The following is a 19,493-nucleotide window of genomic DNA, read 5'->3' as shown; positions in this document are numbered from 1 at the left end:
GAATTAGGCTTCAACTCCCTAAGTTCATAGCCCCACACCTATAAATTTACTTTCATTTCCTTTTCAGTCTCAGAGAAATAGATAGCTCAACAGCCTCCCTTTCCTTTTGATCTTTTCTCTTCCTATCTTTGCAGACACCTTACTCCATCAGTTTTCACCATCTGTATTTTTGGGTTTTTTTTTTTTTAACTTTCCCTATGTGCTTCCCTCAACCTATACACATACTCATATCACTGTCCTTCACATCTTGGCATCTTTAAAGACCAGTCTGTTTTTCTTTTCAGTATTCTTACTGCCCACTCAGTCTTCAACTTGCTGCAAGTCACTCATTCCACTACCATTCCCTACCCGCTAGATTCCACTGAAGTAATGTCCCAAATTACCAAATTTTCAAAAGCAATGAGTATTTTTTAGTCTTTATATTACCACATTGCTCATAATCACTGACTCTATCGACCAGTCTCTTTGTTTCTGTGCTACCACATACTCCTAGATGTCTTTTGACTGCTCTGTTCTTTCTTTTCAGTTTCATTTGCTAACTCCTAATCTTTGACCACATTTAATTATTGGTGTTCCCTAAAGTTGTCTTCTGGCCCCCATTCTCACTTTATATTGCTCCCTGAGTAATCTCATCCTCTCCCTTCGCTTCTGCTTTAGCCTATTTGCTAATAGTTTCCCAAATCTATGTTTCTCCAGCCCCAACGTTTCTTCTGAACTCCTGTCATGTTTATCCACCTACCTGTGGGACATCTCCCTGAGTTTCTCACAGGTACCTCAAACTCAGGTCTAAAGTTAAATGCATTATCTCCATTTCCATTGTCCTTCAACCTTCTCTGTCAACCACTTTCTCTGTGAAAGGCACCATTGTCTATTTAGTTGCGAAAACCAGAAACTTAGGAGTTTCTTAGATTCCTTCTTTACCATAGAACTAATAATCACCACATTATATAGATTTTACCTCCTAAATATCTCCTTTATTTATTTATTTATTCCCTCCATTCTATTCCCATACATTACCTTAGTATAGGCCCTTAAAATTATTTTCTTAAACTATTAATAAATTATTAAAATAGTTGGATCTGTCTTTTCCAGTCAGGTTTTCTTCAGTTTATCTTCTACATGGCTAACAGGGGGATTGTTCTAAAATACAAATATAATCTTGTCATTTCCTTTGTGGAAAGCTTTCAGTGATTCCCTGTTGCCTGCCTGGTAAAATCCAAATTTTACCTCCATGGCTTATCTCTGTAATGTATTCTAAATCTACTCCCATGTTACACTTTGTGCTTAATCACACTAAATTCTTTATTCTTGCCTGATTATATTGCACCATTTCTTGGCATATCTCCGTGACTTGGCAGATGCAGTTCCTTTTGCATGGAATACCTTCCCCATCTGTGTTACCATGGTAAGCTTTACTTATCCTTGAAGATCAGCTTAAGCATCATCTCTGTGAAGACTTCTCAGACCATCCCAGGCAGAGCTAATTATTCTCTCCTTTGTGCCATTTTTACTTCTCTCTCTTTAATACTTTTGACATTTACTGTGTTATAACTCTCTGTTGAACTTGCATTGTAGCATTGAGTTTCTTCAGGTTGGAGATCATGTCTTATTCATCTTTGGATCCCCAGTGCTTAACAAAATACCTAACAGATAGCAGGTCCCCATAAATGTTTAATAAAAGAGTAAACGTTTGTGTTCTCTATAAATTCAGTTGGGTGAATATACTGTCTTGTGTATTTCTCCATATAAAGGAATAATTTCAGTACACTATGGTAAGCTGCCCTAAGAGAGCCAGGTACTATGGCAGCCTAGAAGAGGGAATGATTGTAGAATGTAGAGAAGATCAGAGAAGGTCTTTGCAGAATAGGACAGAGAAATGGGAAATAGCCTCGGTGTGTATAGAAGAGATGCTAGTTCAAGGTGTGAGGAATCTACAGTGTAGGAGATGAGTTTGGAAAAGAAGGAGGACTGAAGATGAAGACCCCTTTAGGACCTGTTTTTGAATTTGAGCTTAGCCTTTAGGGGGAGACATTAAAGGTGATAAAACCATATTTTTGCATTACAAAGACATCTTGGATAATTGTGTGGAACAGGGAAGGGAGGGGTGTAAGACTGGAAATAAGGACACTAATTAGAGGAAGCTACTAGTTTGGATTTCTAACGTTACAGTATTTGACTGGAAGGAAAATGATTCTCTATGTTGAAGCAAAGTATGTTTTAAATCATCTTTGTAACCTACACCGTCACAGAGTTGGCACATAATGTTTGTTCTGGTGAAAGATCAGTAAACATTATTTTCATGAAAGTGTCAGGGGTTTTTACCATTAACTACCTTCCCAAGAGATTTTCTGCAAAAAGAAAAAAAAAAAAAGGCAGTTATTTAGTATTCTGTTTACTTCTGTTTAACCTATTTTGGCCTTTCATAACCTTTGCATTCTTTTTTTTTTTTTTTTTTTTTTTGAGACAGAGTCTCACTTTGTTGCCCGGGCTAGAGTGAGTGCCGTGGCGTCAGCCTAGCTCACAGCAACCTCAAACTCCTGGGCTTAAGCGATCCTACTGCCTCAGCCTCCCGAGTAGCTGGGACTACAGGCATGCGCCACCATGCCCGGCTAATTTTTTCTATATATATTTTTAGTTGTCCAGATAATTTCTTTCTATTTTTAGTAGAGACGGGGTCTCGCTCAGGCTGGTCTGGAACTCCTGACCTCGAGAGATCCACCCGCCTTGGCCTCCCAGAGGGCTAGGATTACAGGCGTGAGCCACCGCGCCCGGCCAACCTTTGCATTCTTAAGCTGTTTTAATCTTTAGCCATTTTGTTGGCTGATTATTGTTGCTTTGTTTTTAAGTATATTCATTTAAACAATTTATATCATCTCAATTTAGACTTTTATAATTTCAGTGAACACTTTTCTGGAACCACTAAACATCCTCATCTGTGAAAAAATAAACAGGCCTTATCAGTAATGCTTACAATGAATGATAACATCACCTACTATCTGTAAAGTACTTTGTGTGGGTTTAGATCTATGATTCTTCAGTGGCTTTGTGTCTGACCATGTCATTAAGGTCATGTCTGATCTCCATGAATATTAAGAATACCTATGTACACTGAACATTCATTTCTTCCCCTAATGCCTTATTAAGGATTTCCTAATTTAGTTAAATCACTGCATCTTGAGGAGACACTGACAGGAAGAAGGAGCCCATTAATTTTATTGAGAAGGCTTTCAGATTGTACCACTGTGATTCCTCATTAATTTTTTTTTTTTTCTTTTGAGACAGAGTCTCACTCTGTTGCCCTGAGTAGCATGCCATGGCATCAGCCTAGCTCACAGCAACCTTGAACTCCTGGGCTCGGGTGATTCTCCTGCCTCAGCCTCCTAAGTAGTTGGTGCTATAGGCACACACCACCACTCTTGGCTAATTTTTTTACTTTTAGTAGAGACGGGGTCTTACTCTTGCTCAGGCTGCTCTCCAACTCCTGAGCTCAAGCAATCCTCCCACCTCAGCCTCCCAGAGTGCTAGGATTACAGGTATGAGCCACAATGCCCAGCCCTCCCTCATTAAATTCTAATATGCTTGTATCCAGCACTCACCAAGAGTTATTACCAAAGAGACCACAGTTACCAATAGTTTTTAAGATTGAAAATGACTAGTTTCAACCTCATTTAATCTATTCATATTATTAGCCTATATTTCCTTTTTCACAGATTTCACCAGTTTGCTATATTCTTTGAAAGCAGGGCTTCCTTTTATTTATCCCCAAACCACCTATTTGCAGTGTCAAGGGAGATACCCTCTAGTTCAGGTATTTGAAAATTTAATAAATAACTGTATCTTAGAATATTCATCCTATCTATGCCCTTCATGATTTTACAGTCTGATCATATATATATGTGTGTGTGTATGTATATATATGTGTGTATGTATATACATATTTATTTATTTATTTATTTATTTATTTATTTATTTATTTATTTATTTATTTATGAGACAGGGTCTTGGTCTGTCACCCATGCTGGAGTATACTGGCACAATCAGAGCTCACTGTAACCTCAAACTCCCGGGCTCAAGCAATGCTCCCACCACAGCCTCCTGAGTATCTGGGACTATAGGCACATGCTACTGTCCCCAGCTAATTTTTATTTTTTGTAGATACAGAGTCTTGCTGTGTTGCCCAGACTGGTCTATAACTCCTGGGCTCAAGTGATCCTTCCTCCTCAGCCTCCAAAAGTGCTGGGATTACAAGTGTGAGTCACCACACCTGTCAATATCCCTTTTTCTTACCCACCTGTTTCCCAACCCACTGACCCTTTCAGGTATCCAAATTCATTTTAATTGCCCTTCTCTGAATCTTCTCCAGCATTGTCTTTTTTGAGGTAAGCTATCTGAATTACAATAGTATTTCAGATATAGATTTTACTGTGGCTTTCATACACGGGATAAGATAGTGTGTTATGTTTTGTTTCCTACATTTGTCTTCAGGTTGTCATTTTATCAACATTCTGTTAAAGGCTTTGGTGTTTTAAAAGTAAGATTTGAGATCAGAAATGTAATACATGGCCCTTACCAAGAGCCTGTTGCTGTCACAGCCACAAAGTGTGTTCAAAAGAGCTTTGTTTGAATTTCTAATTCCTAAAAAAAGCTTTTAGTCCTCAGAGCACATAGGAGAATTTGTAGGTAGTTTATATAACCACTACCCCACTTTGAAAACCTCTCAATTTAAAGGTTTACTGCCATGGCATGTGTCTCCAGCCTCCCTGTGTTGGTGAGTGGTTGGTGATTATGGTGAGCACCCAAGGATTCCTCTCTAAAACTCTATTCTGTTTTTGCAGTGGATAGCCTCCTGAAATACACTGGCTATGGGAATGCTGCAGGACTGTTGGCTGCCAGGGGCCTCTTGGCTGGAGGAAGAGGAGATAATTGGTACTCAGAGGATGAGGACACAGACACTGAAGAATACAAAAATGCAAAACCAAAGTATAGTATCAAATTTATTTTTACCTAACTGTGGCTGTGCCTTTAAGTTGGTTATTTGCCTTTCACTTCCTTGTCTTTCATTTTCCAAGTGTTTCTTTCTCTTGTGGATTTGGAAGCTTTCCATTTAAAGGTGTTTTTAGAGGTAATGTTATAGCTAGTGCCTTAATGACAAGTGATTGAGAAAGGATAATACTGCAAGAAATGTTCTGCCACATATTTTCAACATGCCTATTATCCTCTCCCAAGTACTAAGAGAGCTGGTGTTTTGAGATATCTACCATCATAAACTAAAAAAGCGCTATTACTATTAGCCTTCCTTTCCATAGGTTGAGATTTTGTAAGATATAACCAAGACCAAGTATTTAAGTTGATTATTTGATGCTTCAATCTTTCTCAGAAATCTAAATGTGGGTTCCATACATTCTACCTTCCCTCTTGCATAAAAGCCCTTAAGAGTCAATAAAATAATGCAAGGCACATTACTATCAAAGGGAAAGAAGTCTGGCTCCACAGTGAATTTTAATCAAACACACACTTAGGGAATCATCTTTTAACACATACATTAGTGCACTGAACAGGCAAACCAGAGACTATCAGGTCTTCTCTGAGTCTAACTGTCCTTTATCCCAAGACAAACCATTTCTCCTAACTTCTGTTACCTAGCCATCCTTTTCATCCCCCTGTTAACCCTCTTCCCAGGTAAATGTCTTAGTTTTCACTTGTTAGGAGTTACTAGAACTCAGTTTTTTCTGGGTTCCATTACTGAACATTAGAAAAGTGTACTTCCCTCTTTTGGCATTATCAGTGATGTCAACATGCTGTGCTTTTTACTGATAGTCTCTAGAGTGTGATGGGGATTATGTAGTAGGTGGTCAAGGATAGACAACCATTATCTGCAAAATTAAGTCCTTTTAAAAAAAATATAACTTGTGCCCTGTTGACATGAAAGTAATGGGTTGTCATAAGGTGAAAGAAAGGATCAGTCCCCTGTCAGGCGGGATGTGTATGGCCTGTTTCTTGGCAAATAAGTGCTAGGTAGGTAATGTTATTTTTAACATCACAATCCTGTCAGCCCCAGCAAGATCTTGTAGAGTATGTCCTGGCAAAAAAAGATAGCAAGGACTCTAAGCAGTTTGTTCCTAAGACTACCACCATTTAGATGTTATAAATTGGGTGTCTCTATCAAGTATTTGAAGCTAAAGTAGAGGAATCATGTTTCTTTCTTTCCCTAATTGTAGAAGTTGTCATTCTAAATTAGCCTTACTAGCTTTTTCCATTCCACAAATTATATTTCAATATCAGTTTCATGTTTTACATCTCTTGATTTGAACTATTAAAATATACCACTTGAAAAGTCTTGTTTTTAAATGAAGGTAGAAATTACATTAAGCATTTCTTATATCCCAGGGTGTGTGGACACAGTCAACTATGGAAAACTCATGAGTACTTGTGGATGGTTGATAGCTTTGCATCTCAATGTGTACTGTTGATTTCGTTTGGTAGTGACTTCTATAGTGGAAATAATCATTTATCTACCAAGCACTAGAATGCTACTATAACAAGGAGGAGCTTAGAGAAAACAAAAGAACACTGGATCTTTCTCAATAGTATGGGAAATAGAACTGTTACATTATGAAAGTGATGTTAGATTTCAAAAGACCACCTTTTGTTTAAATCAATAACTACTATGTTTGATATTGTTATTGTCTTGGCTCTCTGTCATAGGAAGTTTCTGTACGTAGGCGTTACGTAAGTAAGATTCTAATTGGAATCTTCCTCAGCCTTTGGACTTGGCTTATAATGTTCATAGAAATGGTGTGTTAGTGTGGTCAGAACAGTGATCATGGTGAAATCTTGTATTAAACGCTACTCATTATAAGTATAAATATGTGTTTTTCAATTGTAACATCTTCCCTCTTCGGAAATATTTGCATCTATTTTTCTCTTAAATCTTCTTTAAAGTGAAAAAGTATGGTAGGATAGTTAATATGTTACTTTAAAATACTTTTTCAAATGGTCCCTGGGGAACAAAGCACTTTGCAAGCAAGAGTACCCTTTGTGTTCTAGAGAGTGATCCACAGAGCTCAGATAACTTTTTCCCTAAAAATTGTTATGAAAACTTTTTACCAATTTAGTCAAGCTTATAAAGTCAGCATCTAAAAGGATCGCTTACTCCCCTAGCCCCTGATTACCCTTGACCGATCAGAATTCCCAAGATCCCAATCTGCTTTTCTTTTTGTCCCCCCCCCCCCCCCATCAACCCAGCTTTTCCCGACTCTGGGAAGAACCGGGAAGAGAAGGCCAATCTGCTTTTCCTATGATGCATTTATTCACAACAGTTGCTAGTATTGGCAGAAGCAGAGAAGTTACCCTTCATCCAGTTGGCCCTAGTCCCATTGTCAAAAATTTAAGTGGATTCTGACCAGTGCACCAAGGTAACCTGTAATCCTTTACTGGAATTTGAAACCAAGAATTGTATGGAGCTTACATTCAGGCTATGGGAGACAGTTAATATCACAACAATCCTTTTTGTGTCAAAATAAATGTATTTAATGGACTGGAAATGACTTTCTGCATTAGCAACCTTAGACAAAATACACTCATAGAATCAAGTTACATGCCACATAAGTTTTTGGTGTGTGTCTAGCCAGGTTTGTCAAAAGTTTTCAGATGAACTTTGGTCCTGTATCAAAGGGAAACCAGATTTCTAAAGTCTAACTTTTATACCTGTTTCTTTGATGCCTCTGAGCATGGAGGCCCCTTGATTGTATAGGTGATAAAATATAACTGACTGATGATATGGTTTGTACATCATTCTAGACATCAGTTGAAAGATATGTGTCTAATGACATTTGGTTCATTTTAGACCAGTGGCTTTCAGGCTGAATGCACAGGCATCGAGAGGTCCAAAGAAGTGTTCTTTAAAGTGCGGCTTTATGGAAGGGTAGGAGGAAGAGATGGCCAAAAGTGAACAGAACCCTAAGACACCTCCTTATACTCTTAACACTCCATACTAGTTCATAATCAGATCTAAAAGCTTAAAATCATTGTACTAATAAACTCAGGGGTGTTTGCTTCTTGACCTTATTTTTCTCAGCTGTAGCTGTGCCCACAGCTGTACAGATAATTTCTTCAGCACAAGGCAAGATACTTTTTATTTGTCAAGATTTTGTTATGCTGCTTAAGTCCCATTATAGTTGTCTCATTATATTGAGGGCTATATAAATAATTTCTTTCAATTTTTAATACTTCTTGAAGTAAGTGAACCAGAAACCAGAACTTCAAGATTTTCTTTGCCCAGTTTGGTGTATTTATATATAGTAGGAACTAACTAGCATTTCTAGGATCTGGAATTTATTATTGTAAGCAGTCATGAAATGCATCTAAATTTAGATTTCTAAAAGAGTTGAAAGTAAAATCATTGCCACTTCTGCCATATGTACTGATTCCGGAAGTTTACTAGTCTTTGTGATATTTGCAATCGCATCTGTTTGCACTTTAAAAATTGAGTTCCTAATTTTTTTGTATTATCATTTAGGTTAATGGCCAGCAAGAGTCCAGGTGCATTAGCTGAACTACAGCACTGAGCTTTGCTCCAGTTTTTATTTTCTATAAATTCACAACCATCAGTTTTCTATATCCTTTATATCAAAAGATATTGCTCTTAATCAAACAGCCTAACATAGGAAACATTTAAAAAGCACTATAATTTAAAAGTCATTTTGGAGCTTGTTTTATTGCCTAGATGCAACTTGGTATTCATGTATATATATTCAGTATATATATATGTTTGTGAGGCTGACGCATGGTAGACAGTAAATATTAGATAAATAAATGAAAGAATGATACATTATCCTAGTTCTTTCAATTGCTAATATAATGCAAAGACTTGGATCAGGATATACTTTCATAATTTACCCTACTTTAATATGGAATCAGTGTTACCATTTATATAATTCCCAAATAACTTGAGACATTTTCAGAAATCTTCAAAATACCTTATATCTGAATTTAATTATAGCAAACTCCACAAAACCACCTAGTTGTTGCATGGCTTGTTTAGTTAATGAAGATTGCATGTGCATCTCCATATTAATGATTTAACCGAATAGAATAACTTACTTCCTGGATCATCTGAGACCTTCTGTTTTATTTCTCAGCAGGTAGCTTACTTATGCTAATAAAAATAGCTGGTATTCATTTGAGTGCTTAGTATGTGCCAGACGCTTTTCCAAGAACTTTACAGATATTATATAATTAATCTTCACAACAACTCTTTGAGGTAGGGTTATTGCCATTTACAGATGGGGAAACTAAATTCAATGAAGTACATTGTCCAGAACAAAAAAAATCATAAGTGGTCAGGTGACCTAACTAGAACTTGTGGTTTTGGGAATTTTGTTATTATTTTTTGAGTTAGGCAAAGCAAGTTTTTTACTGTGCTCCTCACTCTGCCTTTTTATTTTGGGGGTAAAATATGGATAACATAAAATGGACGCTTTTAACCAATTTTAAGTGTGTACAGTTCTGTGGCATTAAGTCCATTCACATTCTTTTGCAATCTCTAAAACTTTCTCATCTTCCCCAGTGAACTTCTATACCCAGTCTCCCTCTTTCTAGTACCTGGTAACCACCATTCTACTTTCTGTCTCTGTGGAATCTAGGAACCTTATATAAGTAGATTCATACACAACATTTGTGCTTTTGTGATTGGCTAATTTCATTTAGAATAATGTCTTCAAAATTCATCCATATTGTAGCATGTGTCAAATTTTCCTTTTTCAGGCTGAATAATATTCCATTGTATGTATATACCACATTATGTTTCTTCATTCACCCACCAGTGGTTACTTGGGTTGCTTTCACCTTTTGGCTATTGTGAATAACGCTACTGAACATGGTATACCAGTATCTATTCAAGTCTGCTTTCACTTCTCTTGCATATATACCCAAAAATGGAATTAATGGATCACATGGTAGTTCTGCTGTGTTTAATTTTGTGGAGGAACTGCCATACCATTTTACAAAGCAGCTGTACCATTTTACATTCACATCAACTATGCACAAGGGTTCCCTTTTCTCCACATCCTCACAACACGTTATTCTTGGGGTGGGGTGTGTTTCAATAATAGCCATCCTAACGGGTGTGAAGTCAGAGCTTGTGTTTTAACTGCTACTATATTTTACATCAAAGCCAAAGGGAGATATGAATTTGCCCTTCAAATAGTGTCCATTCTCAGAGCATCTGTTATCTTTCTTTGATGTAACCAAAACAAGAGAAAGAAAATGTGCCCTGATATCCCTGAAAACCCAAAAGTTCTCTTTGATTCATTTTACATCAGTAGTTATTCACATGTACCTATCAGGTGGTTCTGGCTCTGGCTTCAGAATAGATTCAGAATCTAGTCACCCCTTATTGCCATCACTGCTACCACTCTGGTCCAAGCTAAAATTCTCTCTCTCCAGGATCATTCTAATAGCCTTCTCACTTACTGCTTCTACCTTTGTCCCTCTTCATTTTGTTCTCAACAAAGCAGCAAATGTGATCCTTATAAAACATAAGTTGGCCTGTGTCAACTGCTCAAAAGTCTAAAATGACTAAAAACCAAAGTCCTCACGATGGTATACTTGAACCCTTTCTTGCTGTGCTGTCATCATGCTGATCTCTTCACTACTGGTCATGTACTCCAGACATACTCCTATCTGAGGCGTTTGCATTGACTACTCCTTCTGCCTGGAATGCCTTTTCTCCAGATAGCTATCATATCTTATTCACTCACCTCCTTCAAGTCTTTACTCAAATATCACCTTCTCGATGAAACCTATTCTGTCCTCTTACTAACGCTTGCTCCTGCCTTATATTTCATTCTTTTTTTTCCACAGCATTTAGCACCTTCTAAAAGTCCAAATAACTTACTTATTCATTAAATCTGTTTTGTCCTATTAGAAGATAAGCTCCATGAGGGAAGAGATCTTTTTTTGGGGGGGGGGCTGTTTTTGTTCATTGAGGTATCCCCAGAATAGTCCCTGGCACCCAGTAGACACTTGGTAATTTTTTGAGTTATTGAATAAATTTGAGTTACTCAACCCATCCTAAGTATTAGAATACCAAAATAATTGTGTTTCCTACCCTTAGCAGGCTCCACATCTAGATGGGGAGTGGGAGCCAGGGAATGGAATTCAAGAAAATCAGGACATGGTAAATTTCCATTTTGTTCTTTGTATTGTTTTAGGGGGTAACCAAATATTCTGGGTTTTTCCTCTAGAAAGACATTTTTAGCTTCATTCCTATATAACATCTCCTTTCCCACCACACCTGCCCCCTTCTTTTCTCATCTTGGCTTACAAAATGCCTTTTCCTTAAAATCCTGAACCCTTTAGTAGAGATTGCAAATTATCAGCCAATAGGCTGCCCCCGTGTAGTATTGGTTATTTGGTTTGTGTTTTGTTTTTTGTTTTACACAGTGCTTAGTTACTTGCCAACATTTAGAATTCAGATATTTTTAGATGAAAATCTAGATTTCTAGCTTCTTTTGAAAAATTGAAAGTTCAGATAACTTAGGGCTTGCATTCTCACATAGAAGCCAACTGATGGAATTGAGTAGCTGCACTCAACTCTTCATACCAGGCATAAGCTCCTTTGGTTTGACAGCTTATCCTATTCACTTATCTTACCTGCCTAGTTCCTGTAGGGATTTGACTTTGTAGTCCCTTCTTTAACCAGGATACTCTGAGTAAAATTTAAGCCATACTTCTTAAGAGATTGAATTTTCACATAGCTGAGGGAACTTTTAATGTATCTTCTTTTGTTAAATGACCTAGTCATTTAACAACATTGTTGATATTGGCCAGATGTAGCAACAATTTAAAGAGCAGGCAAAAGACTTGAAATATAGTTCAAGCTTTTATACATGTGTTCATTTGCACATACCTTTTTAGTATGTCTTAATCCTTCTGTCTCCAGGCCCATAGCTGCCTGTCAGTTCATATAATGGTTATATAATATATAATTCATGGTGAAATACCACAAATAAGAATTTAGACACTTCTTGTCACCTAATTGGAAGTTATAAATAATGAGATTAGAGTGCCGGGAAGATGGGATAGGAGAACAAAGTGGAAGAAATCATGATAAATATAATTTACCACAGTTAGTGTCCTTAAAGTATCTTAAGACTCAATGTTAACATCCTGAAACCTAGAAAGTCAAGTCTCAGAGTGTACTACTTGAGGTTGTAAAGATGCCAGGTGCTTGTTCAACCAAAAATAATCTATTTCATGAAATCTCACATCATTGTTGTCATAGTGACTACTATTTGTTTTCTCTTCCTCTTCTGGGTAGGGAAACTACATGAGATTCTGGTTTGAAGAGGGGAACAGGAGGAGAGACAGTGTCCATCTGCCTTCTGCCACAGCACATTGGCATTTTTCCTATAAGAATGACACAGTTTGGTGCCCTAACTTGTGTTTTCTGTGGCTTTACATTCTTCTGAGTATCAAGGGGAAAATGTCTTTTTAAAGGAAAAAATGAAACCTGAATCCCTGGAGCAACTTTGGGGGGATGTAATGTTTTACTCCATGGGTAAAGGATGAGTTCTTATTCTATAAGTAATGAATTTCTGGCTGCTGCTTTTACCCTGAGATAGCAAAGAATTTTGTTACTTTAGTAGCTAATTTCAGGGCAAGATGTTAAATCATTTTAGCAGCCAGGGAACTTGTGGTCAAGTGGAAAATGGACATCATTTCCACTAAACTCTTAAAAGAACCAAGAAAAGAATTGAATGTGTCCTAATCCAGGAATTCATATCCTGACTTTGTATGCTGTGGTATCCACAATACCACAGAGCTTACCAGTGTGTCCTTCTGACACATTTTTCCTCTGAGGAGCATGATCACTTGTGCAAATGTCATTGTATCCTAAAACAGTCTACAGACCTGATGTTTATCAAATCACACGTCCATTGAATTTGAGGAGAGAAGCCTTCTCTCAAGAGGCAAATGAGCATGATCTACATAGTTAATACCTCTACCTTCCCTTATTCTTCTAAGGCCTGATTGTATGTATCTATAGTAAATGCTTTTATTTATAAGACTAGTTGTTTTTCTAATTTAGTAGGTGGCAGAAGAGAAACCAGTGAAAAGAGATGCCTTGTTACATGCCTGAGCAAATAATGGATGGTGGAATTGCATTTTTAGTGTGGCATCTGCATCTCCGTAATTCTCAGAAGCCTTGTCTGAGTCCTCTTTCTTCTTGACTTTGGAGAAATATGATGACCCATTAAGCATTTTTGTTGATGGCCTTTTCGCTTCTCTTATGAGCACCTGTAAAAAGGAAAGGAAATAGTAGCACACAGTGAATGTCTGAAGCAGGCGGTCTAGCTCAGTGGTTCTTAACCTCACGGTATATCAGAATCACTTGGAAAATGTAAAAAAATAAAATAAAAACCCACACACATACAGATATAGTTGGTCTAAGATGAGGCCCAAGTTTTTACTTTGAAGTTTCCCAAGTGACTCTAATATACAGCTAAGGCTAAGAATCAATGGCAAGCTTGTGGGTTTTCATGCTGCCTTAAGAAAAAGCAAGTAGGTGGAAGACAAAGGGGCTCTAGGCCCCCACTCTCCTTGGCTATTCCTATCCCCTTTCTGCCTGAGCAATTCTACTTTTGTCCATTTTATATATTGGGTGTCTAAGAGCAAAAAGGTTTTTTTTTGTGACGAGATCCCAGGCTGGACTCAAACTCCTGGGCACAAGGGATCCTCCTGCCTTAGCCTCCCGAGTAGCTGGACCTACAGCCACATGCCACTGTGCCCAGCTGGAAGAAACAGTTTTTAACCAGGGCTCTAGACATAGGTCTTATGCAAGAATGGCAAGACAGGTGTTAAATCTGTTTTTCAAGGATGGTGAGCACTGAGTCCTTCCATAAGAATCTGCATGTCATGTAGCCTCTGAGGAATGTACAAGAAAGGAAATCTAATAGTAATAAATAACAGTATGTCGTGAGCTAGCCTTTACTCCAAATGAGAAAAGCCCTGGTCAATAAAGTAACTTGCCCCAGTAAAAGTCTCAAACGGGTTGTAAGCTGGCTGCCAAAGGATCTAATTAATTGCACTATCTTTGTTTTGGCCAACATCATTTTTTAAAATTTTAGACTGGCACTGTTTTCCAGTTTACCCTAGTCTCTAACACTCCACATTGCTTACACTTGACCTACTCACTCATTTCCTTATCCTAAAGGGCCGGTCCCTGAAAGCATTTGTGGTTGTAGACCCTGGAAAGCAATTTATTAGCAGTTTACTATTTGCAAATCAAATTAAATATATTTGATCATTAAAAACAAACCCTGTGTATTTGGCTGGTACAAATACTGTAACGTCTTGTCTGCTTCTCCAGAAAAAACATTTGCTACAGATATTTAGCAGCCATTAGAAGAGTTACCTTTTATTTCCTCTCCTCAAAAACTACAGCTAAGAGAATAGTTTGCTTGGTATTAGAACTTCATACAAACTTTATGCAAGGTATTCATTTTAAGTACTGCATTAAATCTATTTCCAGAAAGCCAAGACGATATACCTGTCTCTTGGTAGGCTAGATTTCATTCCTTTTTTTTTTTTTTAATCTAGGTCAGATCAAACTTAATTAAAATTGTTCTGCTTTATCTTTTATTATTTAAACACTCATTGGCCTCTGTGGTCTGACTAATGGACTAATTTCCTGAGATTATAAATTGGCATGCTTTCATTTCCAGATTGCAGCCTCTGTCATCATTTTTTCCAATTTTTTTTATGTCTGTTTTATGCTGTATCACAAAATGGATTTCCACATTTCTCCTCTGAAATCATTTGTCCTCTTATAATTAATGAATAAGTTGTGCATCCAAGGATATTTATCTTAACGGCACTAATCAAATTTTATATTTTGAAAAAGCAGCCATGCCTTTTAAAAAAAAAAAAGTTGGCAAGTCAATTTTATGTTTTTTTTTAAAAAAAAATAGCCCATTTCCCAAAACAAATTAGTAGACAAGTCAATTTTTAAGAAATTCCTGTCACAGTTCAAGACTATAAAATTACTATTGAAATTATTGCCAATTTTTTGGCTATTATACTCTTTCTTATTATAACTTAAAACTTGGACCAGAAAAGTATAGAAAGAGCATAATTTTAAAACATACAGCATAACTTTTTTTTCTTTTTGTAGCATTAATCTTATCACTGGTCATTTAGAGGAACCAATGCCAAACCCCATAGATGAAATGACAGAAGAACAAAAAGAATATGAAGCCATGAAACTTGTCAACATGCTTGATAAACTTTCCAGGTATTGTATTCCCATCCATTTTTTGCTTGGTTTCTAAAAATGTTCTATTTCTTTGTCTCTCTCACTGAGAGTTACCATAGAACAGCAACACTGGAAATCCATGTTGATTGGAACAGGGTGGCCCAGGCAGTAGTAGTTCATATATCTCTTGGCTACCATGGTTTTTCTACATGTGCCGCTTCTGGATGTGCATTCTTAAACATTTAACCTTTCAAAGCTAGGGTAGTAACTACCATATCACTGTAATATTTAACCAACTAACCTCCCTGTCTTCAAAAAGATGCTCTGAGTTAGATCCAATGATTTTGCTGCTGCTTGTATTTTTGTTTTTTGTTACAAACCATGATGCTTTTTTTTTTCTTTTCATTTTTGATGTGTAAGTTTGCAGTTATGCCTTTTTTGGGTTGCTGCTGAAACCAAGAATCCTAAAATGTCATGCACCCAGGAGGAAAAAGTTAAAAGAAATAGCTCAAATGAAGGATTTTCTGAAAGCAGGCACTTGTATTAATTAGGTATCCTAAAAAACAATTTCCCCGTCCCCTCTTGCTTCACACCTCCTTCCCCCCCAAAAATAACCTCTAGTCTTGAAAATAATTAAATCAAGTATATACTAATCAGCAACTAGTCATCTCGGAGGAGTTATTAGAAAAATAATTCCTTTCATACTTGGCCGAATTGCTCTATTTTCCAGTCATACATTGAGTCACTGTCTCCTTTAAGCCATCTTGAGTGAATGCTTCTGTGTGTTGGTGGCAGCTGCCACTTAAAGATTAATTTCTTCTGGTCATTTCCTTTTTTACAACAACTATGTAAAGGCTAGTATCCCTCAGTTAAGAGAGGTAGCAGTTGGAATGGGAAAGCCAGAAAGCCAACCATGAAAGGGAAAAAACAAGAACCAAGCAAAGTTTAAGGGCACAGCAGGAGGCTTAGTGTCCAAATGGACAAGAACAACAGACTGATGTGGGGAGTGTGACAAGTATAGGTATTTAGACACTCTGCAGAGTATCAGCTTTTTTCAAATGATGCTGGCAATGTGGTAGAAGTTAATTAGAAGCAAGTGGCTTCATTATCTACAAAGCTAGTATGACTAGAACTCAGTAACTTCCAGCTAGCCCTGTTAAGTTTTCATCCTTTCTCAAGAAGGTGAGAATTTACAGCTGACTATGCTCATGATCTTTAAAAGACATTGTTGACTGTTTGCAAATTACATTCTCCATACTTTTGCCTAGAACCAGATATGTTCCTTCCCATAAGAAATTAACATTCACAAAAAAGATACTGATAAGGCAAACCAATAGGAGGCAGAATAACAATTCTAAATGAACATATAAAAATAAGATGTGTGCTTAGCTACTTCCAGAAGGATCTGATGTAGCTAATGAAACACAGTAAGTATAACAGTTAGGATGAGAACCAGCAGAGTCCATCTGGTAGCGGATGGAAGGGGAAGTGTTAGCAAGGACCTAAATGGAGCATATTAGTATGTTAGGACAATAAACCAGTGAAGTTGCATAATTTCACATTCTGACCTACAACATGAGTTTTTAAAGGTTAATACAGATGCTGTTTAACTGGCCCACCTACCCTGGATGAGTAAACTCCAAACTAGGAAAAATGGAAGATGGGGGAAAGAACTACCTAAGACAATGCAATATAATCCAGGTACTTGGCTTACTGATAGAGACACCACAATTTCATAAGGCATCCCTATCACAGGCACAGAAAACAAAGGTGCTGGGTCCTTCTCCTTTTAATCTCAGGAGAATCTACATCTTCTAGAAGCTGCCAACAAATAAATACACAAACATCAACTCTGAATAACCCAAGCTTCCACCTGATTTAAACTATGCCTCAAAGAAGATGCATACTCACCCGAAACACCCAGCAGATGCCCAACTGAAGGTGATACTGATTTTTGCATGTGTAAAGCAGAGCAGATATGTCTTGTGTTAGCTTTGATGGTACCAATTTTGCCATTAAAGTTGAAGCAAAAAGCAACCTTGAGAATAGTCCTAAATCCTGTAGACTTTTTGCATGACATGCAGTGGGTGTTTTATAGTGTCTGCCTTTGTGTGCTTTCTAACATTTGCTCTCACTAATAACCACCAATGAATGATGACACGGTGTGAAGATTAGCAGTGGGCATTCCAAAGCAGGAATGCAAATAAGGAAGCCATTCTTTATGCGTCTTACATGTTTATTGTGCTGTATTCCTCATTAGTCTTAAGTTTCTTCTTTCTCTTCACTGTTTTGTTTTTTTTTTTTTGAGGTAAAAAAGATGCCATAAAGCCAAAGTATACTAAATTCAGTACAATTCAGGGAACATTTACTAAGCATCGACTCTGTGCAAGGCATTGTGCTAGGAAGCTGAGGGAGATTCAGAGGTGAATGTGAGTCTCTGCCTTTGGAAAATTCACATTCGGGCAAAGGAAATGGCTGTAATTCATACAAGGTAGAAGGAAGTAATGACAAAATGAAGTCTGTGTTGAACTGTAAGCACCCAGGAAAAGGAGCAGTTCGTTCTATCTGGATGATTCAGGGACTGTTTCACAGGGAAGGTAGTAGCATTTGTGCTGATCCTAGATGTTTAAGAGGTATTTAATAGAAAAGTGGAAAAATGACCATTCCAGGTAGAGGGAAATTTAATCGTGTTAATAAGATAAATCTTTGGTATTCACATACTGCATCTTTCATCAAAAGAGCTCAGGTTATTATATCATTATTTGATTAATATGTTATCAAGTTTTTCATTAGGGTAAGCAAGTACCAAAGAATTGCCTAAAACATTTCCAGGCTAATGACTGATGATAAATCATTTCCTTTTTACAGTTTACAAAACACTTTCGCATACATTCTCCTTCTAGCTTGATAATAAAGTGAGACTAGGACTTCATTTTCCAGAACTCAAGACCTTTGCTCTGTCCACTGTGCTACTGTGTCTGTCTGTTATAGTGTTTGCCAGAATACTTCCTAATCATCCTCTCAGCGTTGTATTATTGGTTAGTTCCCTCAACTGTCACTCTAGGATGTTCTGCATTCAACCAGGTCTTTATTGTGCTAAGAGTGTACTGTAGCTTTGTCTGATTAACTTTCCTTCTCAAAATGAAATCATTTTCTTGTGTACCTGAATTGAAAGACATGTGAGTAAAGGATAGGATTGGAGGTGACGTGGCCAATGAATGGACACTAGACACTTCCTTTTTTCCATCCATAGGAGAGCAGATGTGAAGGACCTGCACCAGGATGGTGGTTAGCATCAGTGGCCCGTGCCAAAGCACTTACCAAAGTGATGACTAAGGTTGGTCACGCCAAGTACTGTTACTGAGCCTGGTGTAGGGCATAGATGTTATTCACTACCAAAATTGCAAAACCACAAATGTAAAACTTAAATTACATTTCAGTCTTGCCTCCATGGTGAACATAGCCACTGCCTCAGGGACCTCACCACCTTAGCAGCTTTCTCTCAGCTAGAGTTCCAAGGATACTGAAGAGATTAGTGCTCAAATATTTTCTTCCCATTGAATACCAAACTGACTTAAGAGTATTCCAAGTGATTTTTTATCTTTTTTTAGTATAAGGATTATATTTGTGACAGATGTAGATAAGGGGATTGGCAGTCTACCTGGAGGTCTTAAGAGTTGGAGAATAATCTGAACCCTATAAATCCCATCATGTCTAGCTAGTACAGTGCCTTGTACCCTGTGATTTCACAGTGTGTGATGAAATAATGAAAACAGCTGATCCCCAAATTTAAGGGTCAGGTTTTTGCTCTATAAAATAACCTACATGATTTAAGTATACTTTGTTGGTTCCATTTCTTGGCCAGATGTCATAAAATTCAGGGCTGAAAAGGAATTCTGTAAAGTACTTTGGGCCATGACTGGCTAATTTAAATTTGAGTTATATAATTGCTTTAATATAAAATGATCACTGTAATATGTATCAAACATAAGCATTAAAACCTGAGATATGAAATTATAGAAAGCTTCATTTGACATTTTTAATGTGAGAGCAGAGGTGGAAAAGGGGATGAAATATGTCTGTCTCTTGACCTCCTCTTTCCTTGTCTGACTTGGAAAAAAATAAGCCCCTGTAACTTAAGCAGGAGATTAGAATGGGTATTGTATGTGGTTAAGCAAGTCCACTGTGGCTAATACAATTGCCTTTGCCTTAGCTACAGCACACAACTTGTGTA

The 19,493-nt window shown here is 37.3% G+C and overlaps 1 protein-coding gene across 8 annotated transcripts in view; it reads left to right on the top strand.

The window, feature by feature from the left end:
* Positions 1 to 19,493, top strand: part of RIC8B (RIC8 guanine nucleotide exchange factor B) — a 111,373-nt gene that overhangs the window by 77,642 nt on the left and 14,238 nt on the right. For 3 of the 8 annotated variants that reach the window (XR_006735693.1, XM_045553034.1, XM_045553033.1), the window contains exons 8-10: positions 4,836 to 4,980; positions 15,179 to 15,298; positions 18,513 to 18,596. Coding sequence is in view for 6 of the 8 variants with exons in the window: in XM_045553034.1 (XP_045408990.1) it covers positions 4,836 to 4,980; positions 15,179 to 15,298; positions 18,513 to 18,552 (305 nt within the window). In the remaining 2 variants the exon portion in view is untranslated. The remainder of the gene's footprint in view (positions 1 to 4,835; positions 4,981 to 15,178; positions 15,299 to 18,512; positions 18,597 to 19,493) is intronic. The other 5 variants (XM_045553031.1, XM_045553036.1, XM_045553035.1 and 2 more) reach the window with 3 other exon arrangements.

This window comes from Lemur catta, chromosome 6, assembly GCF_020740605.2.
Source record: "Lemur catta isolate mLemCat1 chromosome 6, mLemCat1.pri, whole genome shotgun sequence".
In the NCBI taxonomy this organism is placed as follows: domain Eukaryota; kingdom Metazoa; phylum Chordata; class Mammalia; order Primates; family Lemuridae; genus Lemur; species Lemur catta.
This window is presented reverse-complemented; position numbering and strand designations above follow the sequence as displayed.